Source organism: Anas acuta, chromosome 4 (genome assembly GCF_963932015.1).
Source record: "Anas acuta chromosome 4, bAnaAcu1.1, whole genome shotgun sequence".
Classification (NCBI taxonomy): domain Eukaryota; kingdom Metazoa; phylum Chordata; class Aves; order Anseriformes; family Anatidae; genus Anas; species Anas acuta.
Window position 1 is genome coordinate 6097679 of NC_088982.1, and position 23012 is coordinate 6120690.

A 23012-nucleotide genomic window follows, 5' to 3' on the forward strand; every position below is an offset into this window, starting at 1 on the left:
TTCACTCGGAGGTCTCTCACAGACCAGCAGCAACGCTGTAATCAACAATTTTTGCTCAGGGATGATCACATGACAGAGCTGTATTTAGTGTCAGCCATTTATTAATGTGGCAATCTCCAGCTGTACAGGCTAACAAACTGCAGCTTTTTAGCCTCTACAGTCCAAAGCCTGTCCTCAAACCCCAAAAAGGGTGAGGAAAAACACCACAGGTGATGAACGCTGTGTTACTTACAGTGATTTACATACAGACTGAACATCATTTTTAAGTCATTCATGAACATTAGCATGAAAGGAATTAAATCCAGCACAGGTTGACACCACAGGAGGCCCAGGAAAAGTCTTGCTCACAGAGCTGTGCGTGCTGAGCAGCTCCCAGAACACAGCACTCCTCTGTCCCTGCAGCCCCTGGCGCTTCAGGCACAGTGTGAGAGGCGTGGAAGGGATCGCTGGGCACCCCAGCCCACTGTGAAGTGCCCAAAACCGTGAAAGAGGACAACTTCTTGGCTGCTCTGCAGAGGACAACGTCCTCTTGTGAAGAGGTTACCAGTGGGAACGGCCTGGAATGCTGCAGCACTGGGTAGAAATTAGCTCTCAGCAGCTCCCAGAAGTTGTCTCTTCAGGGGTTTCACTTCTTGGGGGAGCCTCCTGACACCACAGTTGCAGCTGCTCCTTGATTTCGCACAGGGAAGGCAGGAGGACAGCTAGTTGCTGTCACTTTCGCTGTCACTGTCGCTATCGCTGTCACTATCGCTGCTGTCGCTGTCGGTCTGGATGCTCTCCAAGGCATTCCTGTAAATTTTAAACCCTTCAGTCAGCATCATTCCCCCGTGCAGCCTTTTGTAATCCCTTCCCCATAATAACAGAGCTGAGCAGCGGGCACAGGTAACCCCATAACAGGGGTTACATCTCCCAGGTGGAATAGCATCAAAAACTGAGGGGTTATTTTTTGGGGGGTGAATCCATCAGCCAATATAAAGGCACGTCGTTCTGAAAGCCAGTTCTCTGCCACCCCAGCCGAAGAGAAGGCTCCACACAGGAAATTACCCCTCTGACACTCACCTACTACACCCCTTTAGCGGTAGGGACAAGTACTCCGACTTACCTCTGGCTTTCAGAGAGTTCAAATTCCTTCTCCACTCTGCTTTTAAGCCTGTGTGCTGAAGACAGCCCGAGGGACACTGCCAGCTTCACCAGCTTAATTGCCTCATCGGGGGAATTGGTTTGTTTAGCACAGTTCAAGAACTCATCCATCACCTGGTCACTGCAAGAGGAAAGGAAAGCGACTCAAGTGCTGGCTCTGCCCCTTCATCACCCGTGACAGTTGCTGGAATCGCCTTTCTTGCCTCTCAGCAGGGAAACAAGTAAGGGGCTGCAGCTCATGCTGCAGGGAGAAAGGGACATTTCAACCAGGAGAGCCCTTAGACCCATTTGCTAACAGCAGGGGAAGCTCCTTCCTTTCACATCCATGATCCACGGCAGCCACAAGCCACTAACTGCACCACAACTTCTCAAGGAGAATTGTTCTCCTTTCCTTATTCCCCAAACTGAGACAGGGCTCTGGAGTGGCTTGGCAGCATCAATCTTCCCTGGCCACACTGGCACGCATCTGCAGAACCGACAAGTGCTGTCACCTACTGCCCTCAGTACCAAACACCCCAACAGGTGCAGGAGGCCACAGAGAACATGATGCATCTCCAATTTAAGATTGGATGTCTTAGACTGAACATCTAGGGTGTTCATTTACTTAAGCACCAAACAGCTTTTTCTTAAAACGCATTATATTCCTTAGAAGTTGTTTGCTTCTTCAGACAGGTAATTGTTCCCCAAAACTCCTTAGAAAGAGCTAACTGTTGTAGCCTACCAGGGTGACATGTAAGATTTAGGATCTGACCTGATAAACTTGTGCTTCAGAGGTATCTGGATTTCTGAACACCAGTGCTTGCTTAACACTACACCAGAATTTTTGTTTTGAGCACACGGGAAATGAGATGTTCTCAGGAATGCTGCTTAAACTGACTTCCAACGCAGACTTAACCAGTGACACCCTTCTCCATGTCCCACAGCTTCATTCAGTGACGTCTTAAGGATTGACCCCACAAACTTCCCTTTGCATCTTCACCTTTCCTGGGAGGCAGGAAGGTCTCAGAATGCATCAGCTGGATAAACAAACACCCAAGCCCACAGGGACAAAAACACACTTTGGCAGTAAGACATGGAGCACTACTGTTGGTTGTGATAGAAATGCAAGATCCCAAGCAGAGGGGGACTTGGCACACAGAGTCAGAACCTAGGTACACTCACGTGGGAATCCTGTTGGCTTGCTGGAAACGCTCAATCACCTTCCTGTTCAGAAGAACAAACACACACAAATAATATAAGAAACAAAATACACACAGAGGAAGAAAACAGGTATTAAATCTCTTAGAGAAACCCTTGCTGAAACCCAGGCAAGCTCTGTGTTTCCTGAAGAGCCATTCCCCCAGGTTTGGAACAGCTCCCATGCCATATTCTCACAGATGCAATGTACGCCAGCTAACATCACTGAACGTGTTAAATACTGCATGAAGCATCAGAAGCGTGACTGGTGACAAGTTTAAAATCTTTAGAAAGGTACTTGTCACTTCTTTGTTTCAAAGAAACCAGCACAAAGAAAGCATGTTAAACAACACTGAGCTTTGGTTTCTGTGGTTAAGCCTTGACGACAGCCACACACATACCAGGCGTCCTGCGTCCTCCCAACCCTGGAGAACAACACGGCGACGTGGCCCAGCGTGCTGCCCGTCCATGCCAACGGGGCCTGCTCCCTCCAGGATTGCTCGTGGACATTTTTGATGTCTTCAGCACACTTGGCAAACGCCAGCTGAGTCTGTGAAAAGATCGTGATGTTAATTCCAACAGCTCTTGAATCAGTGTATCCTCTTCAGTGCCATTCTCCAACAACCTCTGCGTACACTACAGGTCTGTCCCGATGTGATTTCATGCTCTGAATTAACAGCAGTTAATCCTGGCAGAAACCAAAACAAACAAAAAAAACCCTCTTGTGTCAGGACAATTGGCTCAGCAGCCCTCACTGCTGGGCTGGGTTCCTCTTCCAGACCCTGGTATGGAAGCGATCCTCTTCTACGTCAGTTTGAGGTTTCTCTATAAGTTGAGCACAACCTGGAGAGCTTAGCAGAGCTGCACAAGCTCACACAGATCTGAGAACTTGTACCAGCATATGCACAGGAATGGGATTTCTAAGGTCCGGGGACAGTAATACAGCTCAAATACAGCCTGTGTCATATACAGAAACAGGGACATGCCTCTGCTCTTTTCACTGGGCTCCCCTACCTCTTCAGGATGTGTATCTCTGCTCATCAAAGACAAAATCTCTTCCAACAGGTCTTGTCTCCTATTAAACCCGAGCAGTTTCATATCTGTTTAGATAAAGACAGCAGTTAGGATGATATTTTCTATGTGCTAGAGCCTCAATCTGTATTTGTTTCCCCTGTTTAAGGTGCAAAGAATTTAAATGGAATTAAACCTGGACTGATGGTTAAGGTGCTATCTGGTGAGCATTCAGTTTTCCAAGACACTGACATTTAACTAGCACCAGCATTTATGGCATAACGGCACAGCCAAGGTTTCTGCAACAGGCAGAGCTGATAGCAGACTTTCTCTAATGAAGTACCCTCACCACTGTACTCAGCAACAATGTCCCTCACGACAAAGCATCTCAGTGTGGCTATTTTGAGCACTAGGAAGCTCTCCCCCTGCTCACTCCTCCAGTCTCCACCAGAGGAGCTGGCTATGCGACCACGTGGCTATCACTGACCTTCCCAGACTGATGGAATTGCTTCCAAGTGATTGGCTGCATCCAGCGCTTGAAGGAGGTCCACGATATTTTTAGGACTGGGATAGAAGAGCTGAGGATGGAAGAATCACTTCAATGAACTGTAACCGTACCCTTCCTTCATTCTAAAGCTTGAAAGCTTGCTTACAGTAAGATACACTTACCGAAGGGGGCATTTCTCTGTACCATTTCAACACAACATCAATTTGTTCCATCATACACAACAGTGAAAAGAATTTTGACCTACGGGAAGGAAAAAATGCTGGTTCAGTACCAATCAGATCATCTGAACCAGAGATGATGCCAACAAATGATAGTTCTCTGATCGTACTTGTGTCACACATCATGGAAGTTTCACTCTACAACTGCAATACTCAGTACAATTAAAACAAGCAGTGACATTTTTGGGGGGAGAACTTTGCAGTGACATTAGGTAATTGTCAGAATTAGAAGTGGACCACTGCACTTCAAAGTCCCTAAACAATGCACCCTTTCTGCCTGATGCCAAGTTTGTGGTATCTGAACCTCTCTTGAATACATTTCAGGTAAGGAACCATTTGAGATTTATTTCCATTATTTTTTCTTGATTTACTTACAAGCTAAACAAGGCCAGATCGTAAGAATCACCTTGCCTCTGAAACTGCATCTTATTTTGATGGTAATTATTTTCATGAACTTACTGGAGCATCTCTAGTTGCAATGTCTTAGCAGGCTTTTCTTCAAATCAGCCTGATCCAAGTGCTTAATTACATTCAGTGACTACAGCAGTTGATGACAGTGGTCAAGATGGTTCAGATGCCTTGATTACACAGGAAAATAGTAAAATTACTTGAGAGTTTGGTGCCTAGATACCCCTGGAGCACTGCAACGTCTCTCTAAAGCTGCAAGCAGAGAGCTAGTCCTGCTGTGCGTGCTGGTTTGGTGCATCCACCACAGCCACCTCCTGAACTGCCACGCTAAGTGGCCAACAGGGCTGCAGAAAATTCAGCTGGTTAGTGGAGTTGTGGCAGGGGGATTAAGCTAAGCTAGGCAGTGAAGGGTCTGGGTTACGGAACTTCTGTTCCTTCCCTGGCCTCTTGGCTGGACAACAGTTTTCCTATAATACAAGGGACCACTGAAGAGGCATGACAAACAGTTTGATGATCATCTACTATCTGTTTTACGCATTTAGCCTTCTGACATTTATGAGCTCATGAATTCATCTGACTTCTCACACTCCAAGACACTTTCGGTTTGGAAAAGGCAACAAACCAGAAATACATCCTAAGCTATCACTGTTCTTAAGAGGTACTTCGTCACCTAATTGCCGAACTGCACATATAATTGCTAGATGATATTCAACAAAGAAGCATTCTGCACAAGCTCTGAATTCTAGTTTACATTCAAATCGATAACAATACACAAGACACCAAATAAAAGCTGCACTTCACTCACCAATAGGAATTTAACTGAGACATGTCCAAGAATTTCCAGTTATCTCCCTTCTCCATTGCCTTATTTAACCGATAAGCAAGCTTGATATCCTTAAGGTCACAGCACTGCAATAAACCAGTCAGATTTTAAAGCTACCAAATGTAACACAATACGTTCTTCTGAGAATTACTGGCAAAAAAGCAATTTTGTGCACTGACTGCCTAGGCACTGTGTTTAGGTGAGACAAACAGGCAATTCCCTCAGTGGGCAAAAGCCAGAGCTGCTTTCTAACCTAAACTGAAACTGCAGAGGCTGTCTGACAGCTGCAGGGTTGCTAGGAGCAGGAGGCAGGGCACAGAAGACAAGAGTTGTGTAGCTGTCTCCATCAAGAGACGCACACATCAGGCAGACAAGTTTCCATCTTTCAAAGTATCAAGCAAAAAAATGAGAAAACCCACAACATAGAATTATGGAGAAAAGTTACAGGAGGTGACAAACACAGGTGAAAAAGGGAAAGATGCTGAGTGCTAAATCTTATGAGACAGCCTGGAAATCTCACAGGCAATTCCGAAACAGATGGAGGGCTCAAAGGAATTGTGACCGCAGGGAAGAGGTACTTACCACTTGCATAGCAGTGGCAAAAAAATTGGCTGAAATGGGAAAAAGGGAAAAATGAACTGTTAGTTTCCTGCTTTCGAAGAGACATACAGTAGCTCATTAACCCAGCCTCCCACGGGACAGACGAGACATCTTCAATTAAAAAGCTGAAACTATAGCTAAATTTGACAACACAACAGGGATTCTGACTTTCTATGTGGAAACTCTGCCATGGTTGCCAGCCAATGTTCTGGGGGCAATTACACTGCTGGGCTTTTGGAACCAGATTTCAGATTTAAGCAGATGATCTGTTTGAATGTGGGCGGTTTTACAAAAGCTACATTCTCATTTGACCCAAACCAGCAATATTTGTAAAACAGGCAAGTTTAAAAATTTAAAAAAATAGTCAGCCATTTCACCCTCCTCCTTCGTTATGCAACAGAGGTAAGCGTTCAGGCAGGTCACCCACCTCTTGAGTACACCCCAGAGCTGCCCCAAAATACACAAATGTATCAGAAGGGGTTGGTAAAAGCAAGCCACACACATTCTTTCCAGCTGGCTAGGACTACTTGGAATTCACTAGCTGACTCTTCAGAGATGTTTAAGCAATGCAGGTTGTCAGATATATTGAAGTTCGTACCGTCATCAGGGTCCTGGGCAGTGAAACTCCTCTTTTCAACATCCTCCAGCACCTCAGATATGATGCTGGATGAGCCAAGATCAACTGCAGGACAAACAGACGAGAAATGACAGTTGTGCTATGTGCTCCATTAGTAAAGAGTTTGCAAAGATACTATGGAAATGGAAACTAGCACCACAATTACAAAACAAATGTCGAGAATCTCCTGTCTGTGCCCCTATTTGTGGTGTTCCACATGAGCTGTAGTATTACTTGCACTACAAGTTGCCCTAGTGTCACCATATTTTCACAGAAAGTCAGGGCAGGTTGAGGCAGAGATGAGTACTTTCTAGCAAGGAGTCCAACAGACCAGGAAGTTTGTTTGAAGGCAGCTCTGGGAAAAGCAATACATTCCAAAAACAAACAACAAAAAAGATTCCAGAGCAACTCCTCCACACACGTTATAACCCAGGGACTGCAGTAATGACTACCGTGTCTGTTCTCTTCCCATGACAAAGGATTTGTGCCTAAAGGATCTCCAACAGCTGGGCTCCCACCTTCTACCACAACTATTTCAAGACAGCTCCAAAGCACAGAACTGTTCCAGAAAAACAGAATCCTTGTGCACTTTCTTCCCTGTGAGTAAACAGTCTATAAAATCACATTACACTCAGACCCAGCCTCCACAGAGACTGAGTAGCATTTGCTCTTTAGCTATACTAATTTGAAGCTACAAATGGAAAGGGGTTTTCTTTCCAGTTTTGCCAGTTCTCAAAGCACGAGGACTTTGAGACTCAAAGTTAGGATACTATCTAACTTTTTCTTCACTCAAGTAGAATCAGACAGAACAGTTAACACTAGGATTACAAACATAAGACGTATTTTATGTCCTAAATCAACAGCTTTCATCCATGACACTTGGAAAGCATTTAAAGCAGGTGTTAGACAGGACACACTCACAGACAAGTTGATACTGCACCTACCAGATCTATAAAAAATAAAGAGAAGATGTTCATACGTTGCAAGGCTAGGCTCTGAAAAGAAAAAAAAAACATTGAGGTTACTTTGGTATTCTTGGCTGAGCTTTATGCCCAAGCTAACTCAGTCTCCACGCCTTCTAGTCAGGCAGCATGCAGAATTTGCTCTATCATCGCTCTCCCTTTCCACCCTAACGCTGGACCAGCCCTCAACCACACGTTACAATTCTGAAAAACGTTATCTGAGGGTGGACCATCAGCTGGAGCATCACGTTGCTGCAGGACAAGCAGCCAAGCTTCCTGCTCTAAATTAACAGCAGCAATATTCCATACCTAGTTTTCCATTCTGCTCATTAGCATCTCCCTACTGTATCAGCAGGCATGTTACAAGTCAAGGTGCACTCTACAACGTCACATCAGCTGTGTGGATATTCCCTGCTTTTTAATAAGTGGATGGCATCACCAGAATATCTACATCAAGAGCTTTTCTTCTGTACTGTGTAGATACACAAACCTCAAACGGCTTGGGTGGCTCATTAGATTGATTCCTTGATTGATAGGAAATTAACAAACTCAGCTGACTGCTGTGAGTGTATTTGTATTATTTACTATTTCTACCATAATACTGCAGTAAGGATAGTCGAGAAATAGTGCATGGGCTAGGACCTACTTCCAACTGCATAAACACACCTGTCCTCAAGCAGCTTGATGTAACTACAGCTAGCGATGTAATGACAAACATGCTCCTCAACTATGGGACTGTAACACCAAAATGCTTAGTTACTTGTCCCGAAGGGCGAAATGCAGCCACGACCTTGTAATTAGCAATCAGTAGAGAACAGAGACTCTGAAAACAACAATTCAATTTAAAATCTGCAGGCCACAACTAAAAATTACACCTTTTTCTGTCTCAGTTCTCTTGCAAAAGGAAAAAAAAACCAGCAAAATCAAGAACACAGAAATACTTTTTTCCCCTGGCCTTGAACTTTTTCCCTACATCTGGAAACGCTGTGTTGCTTGTTGCTGAGCTCTTAAGCTAGCTATTCTGGAGGTGGTGTTCTGGTTCTCTTACCAATTTTGAGTGCTTCCATCTCCTTTAGTACTGATATAGCCACACTTCTGCCTATGCCACCACACCGCCTCAGAGTCTTCAGCACAGCATTAAATGTTAGCAAGTTTGGCTGCACTTCCTGTTGCACCATGTGATTCAAGAAGACCTTTAAAGACAACAAAACACACACAAATCCTCAGGGATTCATACATCACAGATCACAGTTCCACTTTCAAGCGGATACAGATGCATTTCACCAACCTAATCCTTCTCACATCCTGCAAGTGAACAACACTGCCTCAACTATTGTTTATTAAGGAAGTACGATCTAATCTTTAATTAATTTCAAGACTACAAAGTTGCATCACATTTGATCTTGGAGGTTTGTGTCCAGAATATCAAGGAAATTGTTAAGTTTCCTTACTAACCTTCCTTACCACTGTTATGACAATAGAACTGGAACCTCTAATGTTACCCCTCAGAATTCCATTTCCATCACAACACTATGAATTGCAATTCAGAGAGGAGTTTTTAATTATCTCCCATCATAATTTCCCTGATTACTTTCTGGCTGGGCAGCTCTCAGATCAGTAAGTTCTCAGAAGGCAAACTGTTCTGCAAGGACAAGGTTGGGTTTTGTACATTTTTCACTCTTTCACAGTTAGTTTGCGTTCTTAAACTAGCAAAATTCCTTCGTAGCAGGTATTAGTACCTTACAAAACCCATGCTAAAAAATGAGCTTTGTAACAACTGCAAACTTGTACCAATAATGCAGAGCCAGCCCCCTCACTTCTACTTCTTCCCCTTCTACCTCCTTACCTTGACTAATTCCCATCTTTCTGGGGACCTGTCCTTCAGAAACGGGACTGCTGCAATCAGGGCATTGAACGTGTGCACATCGGCTGAAAAACATTAAGATAATTCACTTTAACTGACAACTGTCGTCTAAAGAGAGCAGTTTGTTACAACATGGCTCAGTTTCTGGCGAAGTTCTCATGCAAATCTGTTTCCAGTGAGCCGGCCACATGCCAGCTGCACTGAAATAAAGAGTTTGCATTCAGCTCCCATGATCTAGCTGAGGTCCGTACCCCTGCGCCAATCATCATTGCCATGAAAGAAATATTCACATACCCAACAACTCATTTCTGCTACTCAGAAGACCATAAACCAAAAGAAGCAGGCTCTTACCCTTGTGCCTTTCATTCAGCAACTCTGTGTACATGTCATAAGCTTTAGCAGAAGCCCCATGCTGGAAAATGAACAAAGAAAAATAAATTATCAAACAATGAACAAAGAAAACGAACCATCTCTGTGTGAGATTTCAGCAAGTTAAAAAATACCTCTCAGCACTGAAAGGTGACTTTACCTTGGCCATCCCACGGATCATAGTGCAATAGGAGTGTGCATTCCTCTCTGGCATTATCTTAAATATCCTTTCAGCATCGTTGTTCTCCCTAGAATCAACAAACAAGCTGGATGTTAACTCAATTACAGATACCTTTATGAAAACAATTTGAAATACAAAACAAAATTATGGGCTGTACCTCTAGGGGCTGACATTCAAATAGATTAGTCCTCATCCATTGAGCTATTCTACAATCACTTACTAGACCTCCACCAGCACTTTCAAAGGAGCTGTATTTAACAAGTAATGCATGCAAGTATGGGCTTTAACTCAGTTTTATAACAATACAAATGCACAGTCCACTGAATGCAAGAATATCAGCAACATTTTTATACCTCCATCTAGAGCCAGATGAGCGTGGACCTCTTTGGAATGGTCTCTTTGGAGTTTTCTGCTCTGAAGCATTCACCTGAAGAGATTTTTTTTCAGAAATAAGTTTCTCACAATTCAAAGTTCTCAATAAACATCCAACGATATGCTTTGGTAACAAAGAAGTTCAATAGCTATTTATAAGCTAGCAAAGCTGTTGTTTTTCTAAAATGAGTTACATTAAAATGATTTGCATTATGATGTTTGGGAAACTAGTTAAATCAAGAATCCTGTTTATGTTACTAAACATACTCATGAGGCAAATTATATATAATTTGTGGAGCTTTTGGAAATATTTAGACTGCATCACATCACGTATAAAACCCTTTCTCCCTCAATCCCCCCAGGGACAGGTCGTATGTAACGCATTTCCTGCTGACCCAATGACCTGATAACTCTGAGCTCTCAACTTCATTAAAACACAGATTTTAGGGTTTGGACTCAAATAAAATGGCCATGCTCGTCTATGTTAGATGTACTACAAGCTGCCATTGGAGGTAAGCTATAAAACCAAAGCTGGCAGTGGGAAAAATGTTTTTAAACAGGTCAGCAGAACTAAGCTAATGCAGGGTTCTAGCTGCAAAGTTCATCTTTAGGGAAACTACTTTTGCTAGAAGGTCAGGCACAGGATTTTTATAGCTCCTGTACTTCCACAGAACATTGACTGCATCTGACCCACCTGACGCCATCTTCCAGTTAGGGAATCACAGTACAAAGATCTTGACGTCACCTCCACACACTCTTACAACTTATGAAATAAATAAATAGAACTCAGCATGTTTTTCATACCCCTGATTCTTCCAAATCCTCTTTCTCTTCACGTTGTTCTTCCTGAACAGATTCTCCATCTCCATAGAAGCATAACAAATCTAGAAGGCTGTTTGTGGTCTCCAAAGATACAGGGGTACCTACAGGAAATAACGACGTACAGCAGTCAGAGGAAATAAAAAGCACACTGTTCAATGTACAGCCTTGTCAGGGCATCTTTGACCACCACTTGGTTCTCTAGATGTTTTCTAGCAAGTCTGTAAAACAGGTATGAAATTAAAGCTTCCTTGGAACCACTTATAGCAGAAGCCTATTTTAAGTAATCAGGCCTATCTGTTTTTCTATTAATGCCACAGGAAAGGTAGAGCTTTCCTGACCAAGTGGGAGAAGGGAGTCACAGCTGGCAGCCAAAACTGTGAATCAGCACAAGCACAAACACCGCTGCAAATGGAACATTGAGTGCTTTTCACTACTTCAAGGATACATTTCCAATGAAATAGATTTAAAGCCAACAAGAGAGTGATTTGATGCAATCTTCTTTCCATCTTTCAGTGCATATGAGAAGGTCTCACCTTCCCAGTAAGTTTTCCTCCTTCCGAGGCTGTGGCAGTTCATTTTCTAGTGTTTACTCCCCTTTTGCCCACGACAGAGGTAAGATCCAGAGTAAGGAAGAACCAAGAAAGACTCATTTACTGCAGGCAGGGCACAGACAGGGCACACAGCTGGTATGCTGAACCAGTCTACCACAGCAGTAAAGAGCTTAGTACCACCTTGTATCATCTGTCTCTTGGTCAGGAAACTCCTTGTTCTGTGTCACAAAAGTGACATCAGACAAGTCACGGATAGGGAAGGCCTAATAATTCTGGAGAAACAATTCACCAGAGCAATGACAGCCACAAAAAAATTACTAATGTGGTCATGAAAACTGCCTCAGTATGTAGCCTAGGTCTCCACACACACTCTGGATGTAGTTACATCAAGCAGCACAGAATTCTGTCGTTATGCATGGGCTAAACTACGCTCCCTGACAGCCAAATTCAAGCAGACAAAATTAATGTGAACACATGAAGCCGCTACCTCTACAGTTCCAGTAGAAAGTGACTAACTTCTGTTAACCTGTGCCATCTACTAAAACACTTTTTCAACAACTTAAGTAGAGCTCCAGCTCAGAACGTGGCAGGCAGCCACACACCTGCTTGCAGGAGCTGATCGAACAGGTCCACAGAGGCTTTCACCATCCGGAGGTTGATGCGCTCTCTTAGAGCTTCCTCGTTCATTCCTTCAAGCTGAGGTGTGAGAGTCACAGGCATCAAGCACTGAAAGCACAGAGGACAAGTTAAGCACATGCTCAAACCTTCTCATTGTTGAAACACTAATCAAGTACGTTTAATTATTCACCCACTACACTGCTTTCATTATCTTTCATAGGCTCTCCCAGCCCAACAGCAACAGTCCTTGTGGTGCTGCAGGACACACATCCTCATCTCCCGCTTTCCTACACATAAGTCAACATCTAAACAGCATTTCTTTCCTTACTTTTATCTGAAGAACCTGCATGATGTTGAATCTACTGCAGTTTCACCTTGAAAACACTGAAACCACTATTTCTTTCACAGCCGTCTACAAACCAGTTATCAAGATTATCTTTTTCCATTAGTTTCTGCCCAGTCTAACAGTTGATTTCACTACCCCACAGAACAAATATGATGGAAATGAAAAGCAAAAAAGCTTACTGGTACGTTAGGTTCTGCAAGAATCTTGTCAAAATATTGAGGAAATTGCTTAATAATGTATTTTGCAGCATTTCGCCCCGACTCCTTCGACAATGAAAGCACGCGCTGCATAGGAAGGAGAGAGAACAAGAGTTTGATAAAGAAACATGTAACTAAAAAGATCAGTGTGAGGAAAAACATTTTCTGTAACACTCAGCGTTCTGATAGGATCAAATTAAGCACACATTGTATTTTCATCTCTTCGTAAAAACATGAGGACAGGACAACATGCCACATGAATCTTCTGGTATTATGCAAAGTTTAGGATGTTTGTTCTTTAAATGAGACAGTCATTTACTGCTATGGTATTAGTCAAGGAATGAAGTTCTGTATCAGATGCATCTGAACTGTTGCATTACTACCTCAAGGTCAAGCTCATCTCTCTTTTTAGAGGTATGACAAGAGGAAGTTTCTCTCTTGTTTTTATTTTCAAGAGCATCACTAGCATCACCCAATTCTCATTCGCAGCTTTTCCTGAAGTTCTACAGTCAGCTCCTCCTTCACTGCTTCTTTTAGAACTTCGGGCATTTGAAAGCCTCCTTCACCTTCCTCTGGTCTCACTGCATGGCCGGCATGCCAAAGAACTGCTGAAGTCCTCTCCTAGTCCTATCACTGCATTGCCAAAATGTATCTTAGTACCACACACAGTATTCTTCTTGCCCTTATTTTCAGTTCTGCTTTCTCCTGCCTCAGCTTTGCACTTTTTAATCTTATGCAAAGGTAACATCACAGACAGACTCCTTTCCTTCTTCTTTTTATTATTGTCTCATTACTATTTCCATAAACCTATGTTACCAAATAGCTGTTCTGTGAATACAATTCCTGGCAGTTGGGCACAACAACTAATTAAATGTATGCAGTAACAGGCACACCAGTAACCATCCGTGTTTTAATTCAGATGTAATTCAAATTGAGATTTTGTGCTTATGGTTTAGTTCAACACTTGCAATACTGCTTATTCAGGAATATTAACAGAGCTGTGGCAGACAGAAGGTCCCTACACTGCAGGGAAAAAAAAAAAAAGGTAACTGTGTATGCAGGGTGGCTTTGTCTAGAAAAATGTTACAGTCGCTGTGTGTTCAGACATACACAGAGGGGAAACGAGAACAGGAATTCTGAAGAGAATTCTGATCTTTCATTTTCTTTTGTAATTAAAACAAGGCTTCAAATAGGTAACATTCTCATAGGCTGGGCAAAAGAGGAAGAAACTTTCAAGGATTTCAAAGGAAATACTCACAGCATTAGCTGAATTTCTTGGCATAAGGTAAGGGTCATCCTGGAACATATAATGAGCAGCAGTAGGATCCTGTAGAAAGGAGAACCCAGGACTGAAATGCTTTCAGTTATGAACGCAGGCATGCTGTAGTTGTCACACCCCTTCAAGGGATTGCAGGCACGATGAACAGTTCCATCATAACCAACACGATCTGCATTTTACAAGAACTCCACTTCTAAGCAAGCAGGACCCCCAGCTTTAATTGCCTCAGGAGATTTGAGGGACTTACAGGATCAGATTCAATTTCCAGAGTTCCAGACAGTGTTTAAGAAAAGCACCACAGCATTAATTGTTGCCCAGCAGGAGTAGACACTGATTGCTCTTTGGAAGGCTGACGTTCTAGACTGAGATGGGCAAGAGGCAGACGGGGCTGGAAAGCTAAACTGGTAAAAGAACTTGCTCCTGATTTTAGCAAACGTCTTGTCTTTCATTTCTGGACAAGGCAGAATTAAAAGCCTCCAGAGTGACAGGCCAGCATGTGAGAGGATAAACAACCCAACCTGTATCCACGACCATAACAAAACTACTTACCCTATTCACAGTAGAAGCCAATGTTTGGAGGACTGCTAGTTTATCCCTAAATGTAAAAGAAGCTTTGATTAATGCTGGGTTGCAGATTTTTAGTTCTATATATTACAGAATAACCACAGGATTATCGCAGCCAGAAAGGATTTTCAGTTCTAGAAAACAGTGGGTTTGCTTCACTTAGAAAACAGCACTTTTCTCAAGAGATAGAAGATTTAAATGCAAAACCAGACACACTCCTGGAACTACAGGGAAAAAATAGACTTGAGGAAAACCAGAAGAATTTGTGTATTTCCTGCTACCATCAGTTACCTTACTATCCATTCTGAAAGAGAGAACACAGGGAAGGGACAGAGAAAAAATCCCCTGGAAAGCTCCTCTCAGAGCCCCTTAGGGCTATCCTGGCTATCAGGGACAGGATACACAAGGCCCTCTTTCTAAAAATAATCTTGGGAGGAAAATAAAAACATCAACCTACACTGCTTGCGACTCCCCTGTCTGTAGATCCTTAAGACTTTGGTTATGTTTCAAGCTGACAGCATTTAGGTGAAGGTGGTCTTATTTGGGGTTTGAGTACAGACACCATTTAGCTATCGCTTTATTTTTTGTGGTATAGTCATGCAATTTCAGCTTAACTGCTTTAGAGTACTAGGAGAATCACAACAAAATAGATTTTGTTCAGCTGTATTATTTCTGAACAGGATTTAATTCAGCAGGCTACCGATAGCCACATTTATTTCACTGAAAGAAACATTCCTACACACAGGCAGCCAAATTAAATTGATTTTGCAGATTTCTAGCAAACGCAATCTTTTGTAAAGTAACTGAACTATGCTTACAATTCTTATATTTTTTTTTTGAAAGAGAGGACAGAAACAGGTTGTGCATGCTCTGCATTAAGGGGAAGAGCCAAGTATATTCCCAGAGCTTCCAGTCAGCAGCAACCACTCCTCCTGGAGCATTAAATCTAAGATGACAGCAACCCTATTTTTGCTTTTCATCTTTGTTGTACACATTCAAGTGAAGTACTAATCATAACCAAGATAAACAGCATGTTTTCTCCTAGAGGAAAAAACAAATCTCTTGTAGTAGGCAGCAATGCAAGACTGGTTTTGGTGCAGCCATGTTCCAGTCTCATTCACAGACAGGTTATGTTCAGCTGTCTAGCAATGATTTTTTTTTTTTTCAGGCCAAGAAATATTCCAACAGTAAACACTCACCAGGTTTTCCTTCGTGGAATCACAATTTCTTCTTGAATATCTATGAGATACAATATTAAAAAGTTCTTATTAAAAGCTAACAGGTGTCCAGAGAAAACCCTGACCTGATCAAAGTTGATGATTTGAGCTAATACTGCTGAAAAGATTTCAGGAAAGTCTTCAAAACCAGAGTCTGGCATAGGCCACAATTTATTGTGATGGTAACAGAAAAGGCTGGCAGGGAGATCAACAGTCCTGCAGAGACAGGATCAGTTTTTTTTCCCTACCTCGAAGAGATCTATCCACTTACACATCCACATTTCCTCAACCATCCTTTCTCCTGTACCTTACAGCTTGAGCTCCAACCTTCCCAGTCCTCTGCTTTCCTGATCTCAGTCCCTGACTTTGAAGTCTGCTGCCTCTGCCCATTTGTCTTCCCCAATTCAGCTCGCCTGAGTACTGCAGCAAAGCACCCTCTCCACTTCCAGCTCCTCCAGCCTGACACCAACTGATGGCACAAAGAGCTAAACAAAGTTCCCAACGAAGATAAAATGACAACGCCAAAAGAATCTAGAAGTAGTGAGCAAAGCCCTATACCAAACTCATTCACAAAAGAAGATGCAGGAAGTCCTGATTACAACCTCCAGAAGCACTGCAGAGGTGCTTTTCCCACCGCCTCTGTATTGATTCTTCCATGAGCCGTCCGCTCCTCTCCCACAACCCGTAGCAGCAATATGGTACAGAATGTGGAAAAGAAAACTCTCAGGATTAAGGGGAAAAACTCCTTGCTATTGGATGTTGTCACTATCAATTTTATTCTGTTTCAAGGAGCAGCTGGACAGCTGATGGAAGTGAACAATTCAGTTCATGATCTCTGATCAGAGCTTGCTGGTGGTAAGGGTAATCAAACAAATTAAGCCAGGAAACCTCTTCACAATGAAGATAAGGGGAAAGAGAAACTAATAAAGGGAAAGAGGGTGCTTAGTGTCTTCTTTATCTCATGACAGAGTATATGGTGTGGAAATTAAAAAAAAAAAAAGGAAGAAACAAGTAATTGAAGTACCATACCTTCTGTGTTTTCAGCAGCCTTCTGAGCTGTACTGCTGGAAGAGCACCTATAAACCAAACAGTTTTCAGTGTATAGCAGTCACGCTAATATAGCAAAACCAGATTAATGAGATTCTGGACTACGAGTCAAAATTAATTAAAACATTAATGAGGAAAATGTAACTGGAAATGTTGCATTGTCAGTAACCCCAAATGACTGTTATAAAACTCACATTTGATGTTTCTCTTATGGCACTAATTTCTGAAGACAAGAGGATTTGCAAATAAAATTGCATTGGATAAATTTTATGATTGTTTTGGGGGGGGTATCATGGCTTTAAAGTAGTTTTCTCAAATTATTGCATCTTAGAAAGGAAATCCTGAATGGAAATGAGAAAAGCCAGTCTGTGTTTTAGAGGTGGGACCTTGCTGAAAGTAGGACCTTTCCTTAAGCACTCTAGACAAGCACGGTGCTTTTATATGCTTTTATACGAGTGGAATACCATGAGATGGGAGGTAGTGAAAGCAGACCCGTTTACTTCCAGCTGCCCAGCCCCTACAGGGCTGCAGAGCTAATTTTATACCCAGGGCTGCAGAAGACATATTTGTATTAACTTGTTCTTTATGTGCTTGCACGTGGGTCAGAGTTTGACATAATGCCTTCTTACATCTGTTCAGGTTTTACTGCATTTAACGTAAAAAAAGCCTTACATTAAGGTACTTTTTCCACCCCTCATAGAACATTCCAACAGTAAAGCCTTACTGAAACTCTGACAGGGAAACGGCCTTTAATGCTGACCTTGACCCTAAAGGGGACACTGTTAGGGTGTTTTTGTGCTTTGAAGCGCCACGAACAGCTAAAACTGCCCCTTATCAATCCACACGTTGATATGACCGTTTATGACCCCCCCACCTCAGAATTTGTCCCCCAAGCAGGTGATACAAGTAACGCAGGACCCTTTCACTCAACTTGTCCCTTTTCCAGCACTAAGAACCACTTTACCACCTCAAACCCCCTCAGGAGACGAAAAGGAGCCTCGAAACCCCCCAAACCCGTAAGACTCCCCTCACAGAACCCCTCCCCCCCCCAAAGCCCCCTCAGGGGCAGCCCCGAGGCCGCGCATGCGCAGAGCCCAGCGGCGCGGACCCACCCCCAGGGCGCATGCGCGGCGTTTCCCGCCTCACTCCCCTCCCCCCCGTCCCCTCAGGGGCTCCTTCCTCACGGCCCCGCCGCCCCCGGCCCCCTTCTCCTCACCCCGCTGAGGGCTCGCCCTTTACCGGCCGCCCAGCCCTTACCGGTAGCCCCTCCGCCTGCCCAGCGCCACCGCCTGCCGCCAGGAGCCCGCCGCCAGCCGCCCGGCCGCCATGCCGGCCCCCTCAGCGCGCAGCGCCTCCTGGGCGGCGGGGCCGTACCACTGCCGAGGCGGGGAGGGGACGCCAGCCCTGCCCCCGCCTCCTCCCCTCAGCCGTGGTACGTCCCGGCACCGCCTCGCCCCTTCCCGTCCCCCCCCCTCCCTTCCTTCCCCGCGTGGTTCCGCCCGTGGCGCAGCGGCCGGGGGAAAGCAGCTCGCCCCTTCGCCATGAGGCCGCCCAAGGTGGTGCCGTGGTGGCGGTTCGCCAGGGTGTCCTTCGGGATGTACACGGCCGAGGAGATCAGGTGAGCAGCCGAGGCAGGTTTATTCCTTCCCCCCTCTCCGCCCCCCTGCCGTGCCCCGAAGGGGTTTGCATGTGGGTGGAGGACTACAACTCCCAGGGTGCTTTGCGCGGGAGTGCCGGCTGGGCTCTATGGGGTAAGGCCGTGAGGCATGCTGGGAGCTGTAGTCCCGGTGCGAGTTGGCCCTCAGTGATGGTGGCCCACGGGTTCCCCCTGGGATCCCTGAGGGGCTGTGGGGGCCAGGAGGCGGCGAGTAAAGGTTATTAATAAAGATCTAAAATTAATATTTACTGTTTTATGAGCAACTGCACCCAGACGATGTGGTTAACCATACATAAATCCCTGCTGTGTGTCCAACGTGGTCTCAAAAAGGCGTTTTTATCACTAAAAATTCACCCAGGTGCTAAATGTCAATGCAATGCTCATATTCAAGTGCATGCGGCTTGGCTGTTGGCTTCAGCTGATTTTTGCCCTTTTCTTTCATCTCCAGGAAGCTGAGTGTGAAAGCCATAACAGATCCTCAGTACCTGGATAATGTGGGCAATCCGTCTGTCAACGGGCTGTACGACCTGGCGTTGGGACCTCCAGATTCCAAAGAAGCCTGTGCAACTTGCATGCAGAACTTCAGCAACTGCCCAGGTCACTTTGGCCACATAGAGCTGCCTCTGACTGTCTACAATCCCCTGTTTTTTGATGTAAGTGTGCTTAATTATTGTCTCGCAGGTGAAATGGCTGATGGTGTTCAAGCTGTGGTAGTTTGTAGTCCTTAAAAACAGAAAAGGTACTAAAATCTGTTTTTTCTCTTATTTTAGCTGTAGTTCAATTTAATAACCAGTAAATGTAGTCGAAAAGCTTTGTTGTATCATGATAGTTCAATGAAAATAGACTTTGTAGACTTTTGCAAAATACGTACTTTGCTGTAGCTATTATTTTGTGCACTATCGATAAGCAGCAGGGGGGGAGTGTTGACCACAAAACTATATCACCAACTGCAGGGTCTCACGGCTTAATTAAATAGATGGCACAGTAACAACTCGTACTTGTTCTCTTTAAATTGCTACTGCAAACTTAGATGAACAGCTACCTTCTTTTACCTTAGAATCTCAAAGTGCTTCCTAGACATTTAGGACATGGTTGAGCTCAGAATAGCAACATTTGTATATTTGTCCCTATAGGTCCCCTTATTCCAAATAACTTATTCCAGAAAACTGTGCCAGTATGGATGAGACTCAACAACCTCTCCAGCAATGTGCTGAGTGACAATGTGTGTGTGAGCTAATATGTCTACTAGGATAACTTTTTCCTCTTTTCTTCCCAGAAATTATACCTTCTAATTCGAGGTTCTTGTTTGAACTGTCACATGCTGACATGTACTCGAGCTGTGGTTCACTTACTGCTGAGTCAGCTGAAGGTTCTGGAGAACGGGCTGCTTCATGCTGTCCATGATCTTGAAGTCGTCCTGAACAGGGCAAGTACTCTGTCTTTTTCCATTCCTTTTTGAGTTGATACTACTGTAAATATAGACTTACCCTTACCTATTCCTTTTCTTTCAGTTTTTAGAGCAAAGTGCAGATGCAACAGCTCTAGAAATTGAAGAAGAGTTAAACCACCACGTCCACGAAATGTTGCAAAGCCAAGAACCAAGCGATCAGTGTTCAAATGTAAGTAGAATCAGTGCTCCTCTGAGGATACCAGATTTTGTCCTTTTAATACAGCCATGTGCACAAGAAAGTCTGTTTGACTATGTAGACTTTAGATTTTGTCTCTGAAATCTGAAGTGTTTTACATTTAGAGTGTAATGTCCAAAATTAAGCTTAAAAATATTTTCTTTGCTGGCCCACAAGAACTTACAGTAACTGTTAGGTTTATATAAAACACGATTTGTTTTCTAATGGAGATGTTTTTATAGCATGAATAGGATATAAAAATAGTCTCATGTTTCTGTCAGTACATTACCTGCAGCTAATGATACCTCTGCACAATGTGCCAGCTGTTCTGAGCTGCACAACATTTTTGAACTCAGGCATCCAGCAGTTTTGCAGCATAATGTACATTAAAAATTTTTAAATTACATGATTGTAATTGAATTCTTCTTTTCTTTTAAATACAGTTTAATGTACGATGTTAGTAAAGGGAAATATTACTAAGTTTTAACATCTTAGAGCAGATTAAACTTGTTTTTTTCAAAAACAACCTAAGACCCTCAGAAACTTGTGTATTCATTCATGAGCAGTCAAAAGAAGAGTGATTTTGGTCAGTCTTCTAGCTTTTAGATTAGAGAAGACCTCTAATTAGAAAAAGCTTTATAATTTAGCACTGACTTGAAGATTAAAGATTGTTGATAAATTTTAAAAGCAGGGAGATGAATGTTGGGATTGTGTGTGTAATGTTGAGTTTGATATAAATTAGGTAGTTTAATCAACTTGTGTCAAATGTTTTAAATTATTGTAATTATTTTCAATATTTTTAATTCCTCTCTTTCTTTATCAGGTAAAAAATGTTTGTGAGTGTAGAAATAAACTGATAGCACAGTTCTGGAAAGCACATATGACTTCAAAGAGATGCCCAAACTGCAAGTAAGTTTAACTACACGAGGAAGTAAATAGGTGGTGTAGAGTCAAATGTTATAAGTCTTTGTATTAACCCTTTTTTACTTTTTTATTTTTTTTTCTTTTAGATCTAGAAGGTCACTGGTGCGAAAAGAACATAACAGCAAGCTGACAGTAACTTATCCTTCCACAGTGTATCGTAAGTCAGGAGAGAAAGGCACTGTGGATGAGCCAGCAGGTAAAATATTTGCCATCCTGACTGTAGCTGTTGTCTCATCCAGTTGTGTATTTCATATGAACCTTGGTTCCACTGGTAATACTTGAGTCCTGTTTGCCTTTTTCAGCTGTAGGTTGACTCTTGTTTTTTGTGTTGTTTTTTTTTTTTGGTCAGTGGATGGGATCATTCAAAGAAGGGGTACAATTCACCATTAATAAATCAATCAAATAAATACAATCAAATACAGCATACACTTTAGCTGTAAAGAATGAGTTTTATTTCAGCTACGTATAGGTATTCACTATAATGGCTTATTTATTCCGTACTGGGAAGGCTCACTTTATTTAATTTCAAATCACCAAAGCAAACATGTTAATGATGCTTTATAATAGATGTTAGCCAGTGTATTTTGTGTCATTTCCACTCCTTTTCTTTGCTGGAAACACTGATTGTTGTAAGCCAAGAAAACCTTTCAAAATAACCCTATGTCTTTGTTTTTTTTGTTTATTTTTAAGCTATTGATGAAACACAATTAGGGAAGAGAGGGTACCTGACACCAATGACTGCCAAGGAGTTCATCATGTCTCTGTGGAAGAATGAAGGTAATGGTTATTAAGAGCAATGTTGTCTCCTGTTTTCTTTGTCCTTTACTGGACAAAGTCTGCAAACGTTTTTTTTCATATTAAATCATTTTCAAATCTTTACCTTTTGCCTGGAGGGCTCCTGGTTGCAAGATAAATGTTTATGACAGAAGGGCTGGTACCTAGCAAAGGCAAAGAACTGAATTCAGTAAAGTAGCTCTCAAACTGTGTCTCCTCACAAGGCTTGGTTGTTCAGGAAGAATATGATGTTCACATGGTGATGTGTCTACTATTCCCCACAGTTACATTGGTTAAAGACTGGGAATGTATTTAGTGGTTTCTTCTTTAGAGTTTCCTGTACACTAAAAGTATCTGCGGTTGTCAGGAAAAATCAAAGGGTTTCATGTATCAGTCACAGCCAGTGATAAAAAAAAATATATATATATATATATATATATATATATATATATATATTTGACCAAAAAAGAACAATAAAATTATTTCTAAAGTACCTATGCCTAAATGTTTTTATTTTAAACAAGCTCTCTGGTATTTAACTTAGCAGATTATTTTGATTGACCAAGTACATCTGGGGAATGAGGGGTTAGATTCCCCAGAAAAAGCAGCATTAATGTGATTATCTTTTCTATTTTCTCTTTTCAGGTTTCTTTTTGCGTTACCTCTTTCCTGGGATGGATTCTGATAAGAGTTCAGGATTTAGTCCAGATATGTTTTTTCTAGATCTGCTTGTAGTTCCACCTTCAAGGTAAAAAAAAAATAATAAATAAATAAATTACCCAAACGAGTACAAAACAAATCATGGATTAAAACAAATACTTTTCTCAGGAGTCAGAGATGCAAACACCTCTAATACAGGCACTGGTATACTAAAATGTCAGTGGAGGCTTCAACAAACAAAAGTGACAGCAGTAACTGATGATAACTTTTACCAAACTCCTTTGAAGTTATACTAAAGGATTGAAAGAATAGTTTTGAAAAAAGTGTATTTTGGTATTAGTATTTCAAACTATTGTAGAATATTAGGATGTTATAGCAGTAGAGTGCTGGTAGAATATCTAGTTAAGGAATTGTTCCTCTTACGACTGTGCCAGTATAATAAATAAATAAAAAGTTTCAAATACTCACTGTTAGTTTAGAGGG

At 42.6% G+C, this 23012-nt stretch overlaps 2 protein-coding genes and 1 non-coding gene across 3 annotated transcripts in view; 1 reads left to right on the top strand and 2 right to left on the bottom strand.

Moving 5' to 3' along the window:
• Nucleotides 1-79: 79 nt before the first annotated feature.
• Nucleotides 80-18296, bottom strand: PTCD3 (pentatricopeptide repeat domain 3). The gene is made up of 24 exons (XM_068679627.1): nt 18147-18296; nt 16872-16918; nt 15825-15864; nt 14611-14656; nt 14041-14109; nt 12765-12869; nt 12224-12347; nt 11053-11171; nt 10230-10303; nt 9856-9943; nt 9678-9738; nt 9309-9391; nt 8511-8655; nt 7445-7495; nt 6483-6566; nt 5867-5895; nt 5267-5370; nt 3997-4075; nt 3815-3905; nt 3331-3416; nt 2718-2866; nt 2302-2343; nt 1103-1261; nt 80-789 (listed from the first exon to the last, which is right to left on the bottom strand). The coding sequence occupies exons 1-24, from the start codon at nt 18215-18217 to the stop codon at nt 702-704; spliced, it is 2034 nt and encodes a 677-aa protein (XP_068535728.1). The 5' UTR covers nt 18218-18296; the 3' UTR covers nt 80-701.
• LOC137856584 (small nucleolar RNA SNORD94) lies at nt 9459-9601 on the bottom strand. The gene has a single exon (XR_011096604.1). It is a non-coding gene; the product is annotated as a small nucleolar RNA SNORD94 (small nucleolar RNA).
• Nucleotides 18297-18322: 26 nt separating the features above from the next.
• Nucleotides 18323-23012, top strand: part of POLR1A (RNA polymerase I subunit A) — a 31940-nt gene continuing 27250 nt past the window's right edge. The window contains exons 1-8 of the mRNA XM_068679613.1: nt 18323-18507; nt 18995-19199; nt 19823-19972; nt 20058-20165; nt 20995-21080; nt 21182-21291; nt 21786-21872; nt 22515-22617. Coding sequence (XP_068535714.1) covers nt 18431-18507; nt 18995-19199; nt 19823-19972; nt 20058-20165; nt 20995-21080; nt 21182-21291; nt 21786-21872; nt 22515-22617 — 926 coding nt within the window. The 5' untranslated portion in view covers nt 18323-18430. The remainder of the gene's footprint in view (nt 18508-18994; nt 19200-19822; nt 19973-20057; nt 20166-20994; nt 21081-21181; nt 21292-21785; nt 21873-22514; nt 22618-23012) is intronic.

Excerpts from the sequence above, each read along its gene's own strand:
- PTCD3 (XM_068679627.1), bottom strand. The coding sequence starts at position 18,217 with ATGGCGGCCGGGCGGCTGGCGGCGGGCTCCTGGCGGCAGGCGGTGGCG. Across the intron at positions 12,348-12,764 it reads TTGCAGAACCTAACGTACCA|TGCTTGATGCCTGTGACTCT; the intron begins GTAAGCTTTTTT and ends CTGTGCTTTCAG. Across the intron at positions 9,392-9,677 it reads GCTGAATGAAAGGCACAAGG|CCGATGTGCACACGTTCAAT; the intron begins GTAAGAGCCTGC and ends AATGTTTTTCAG.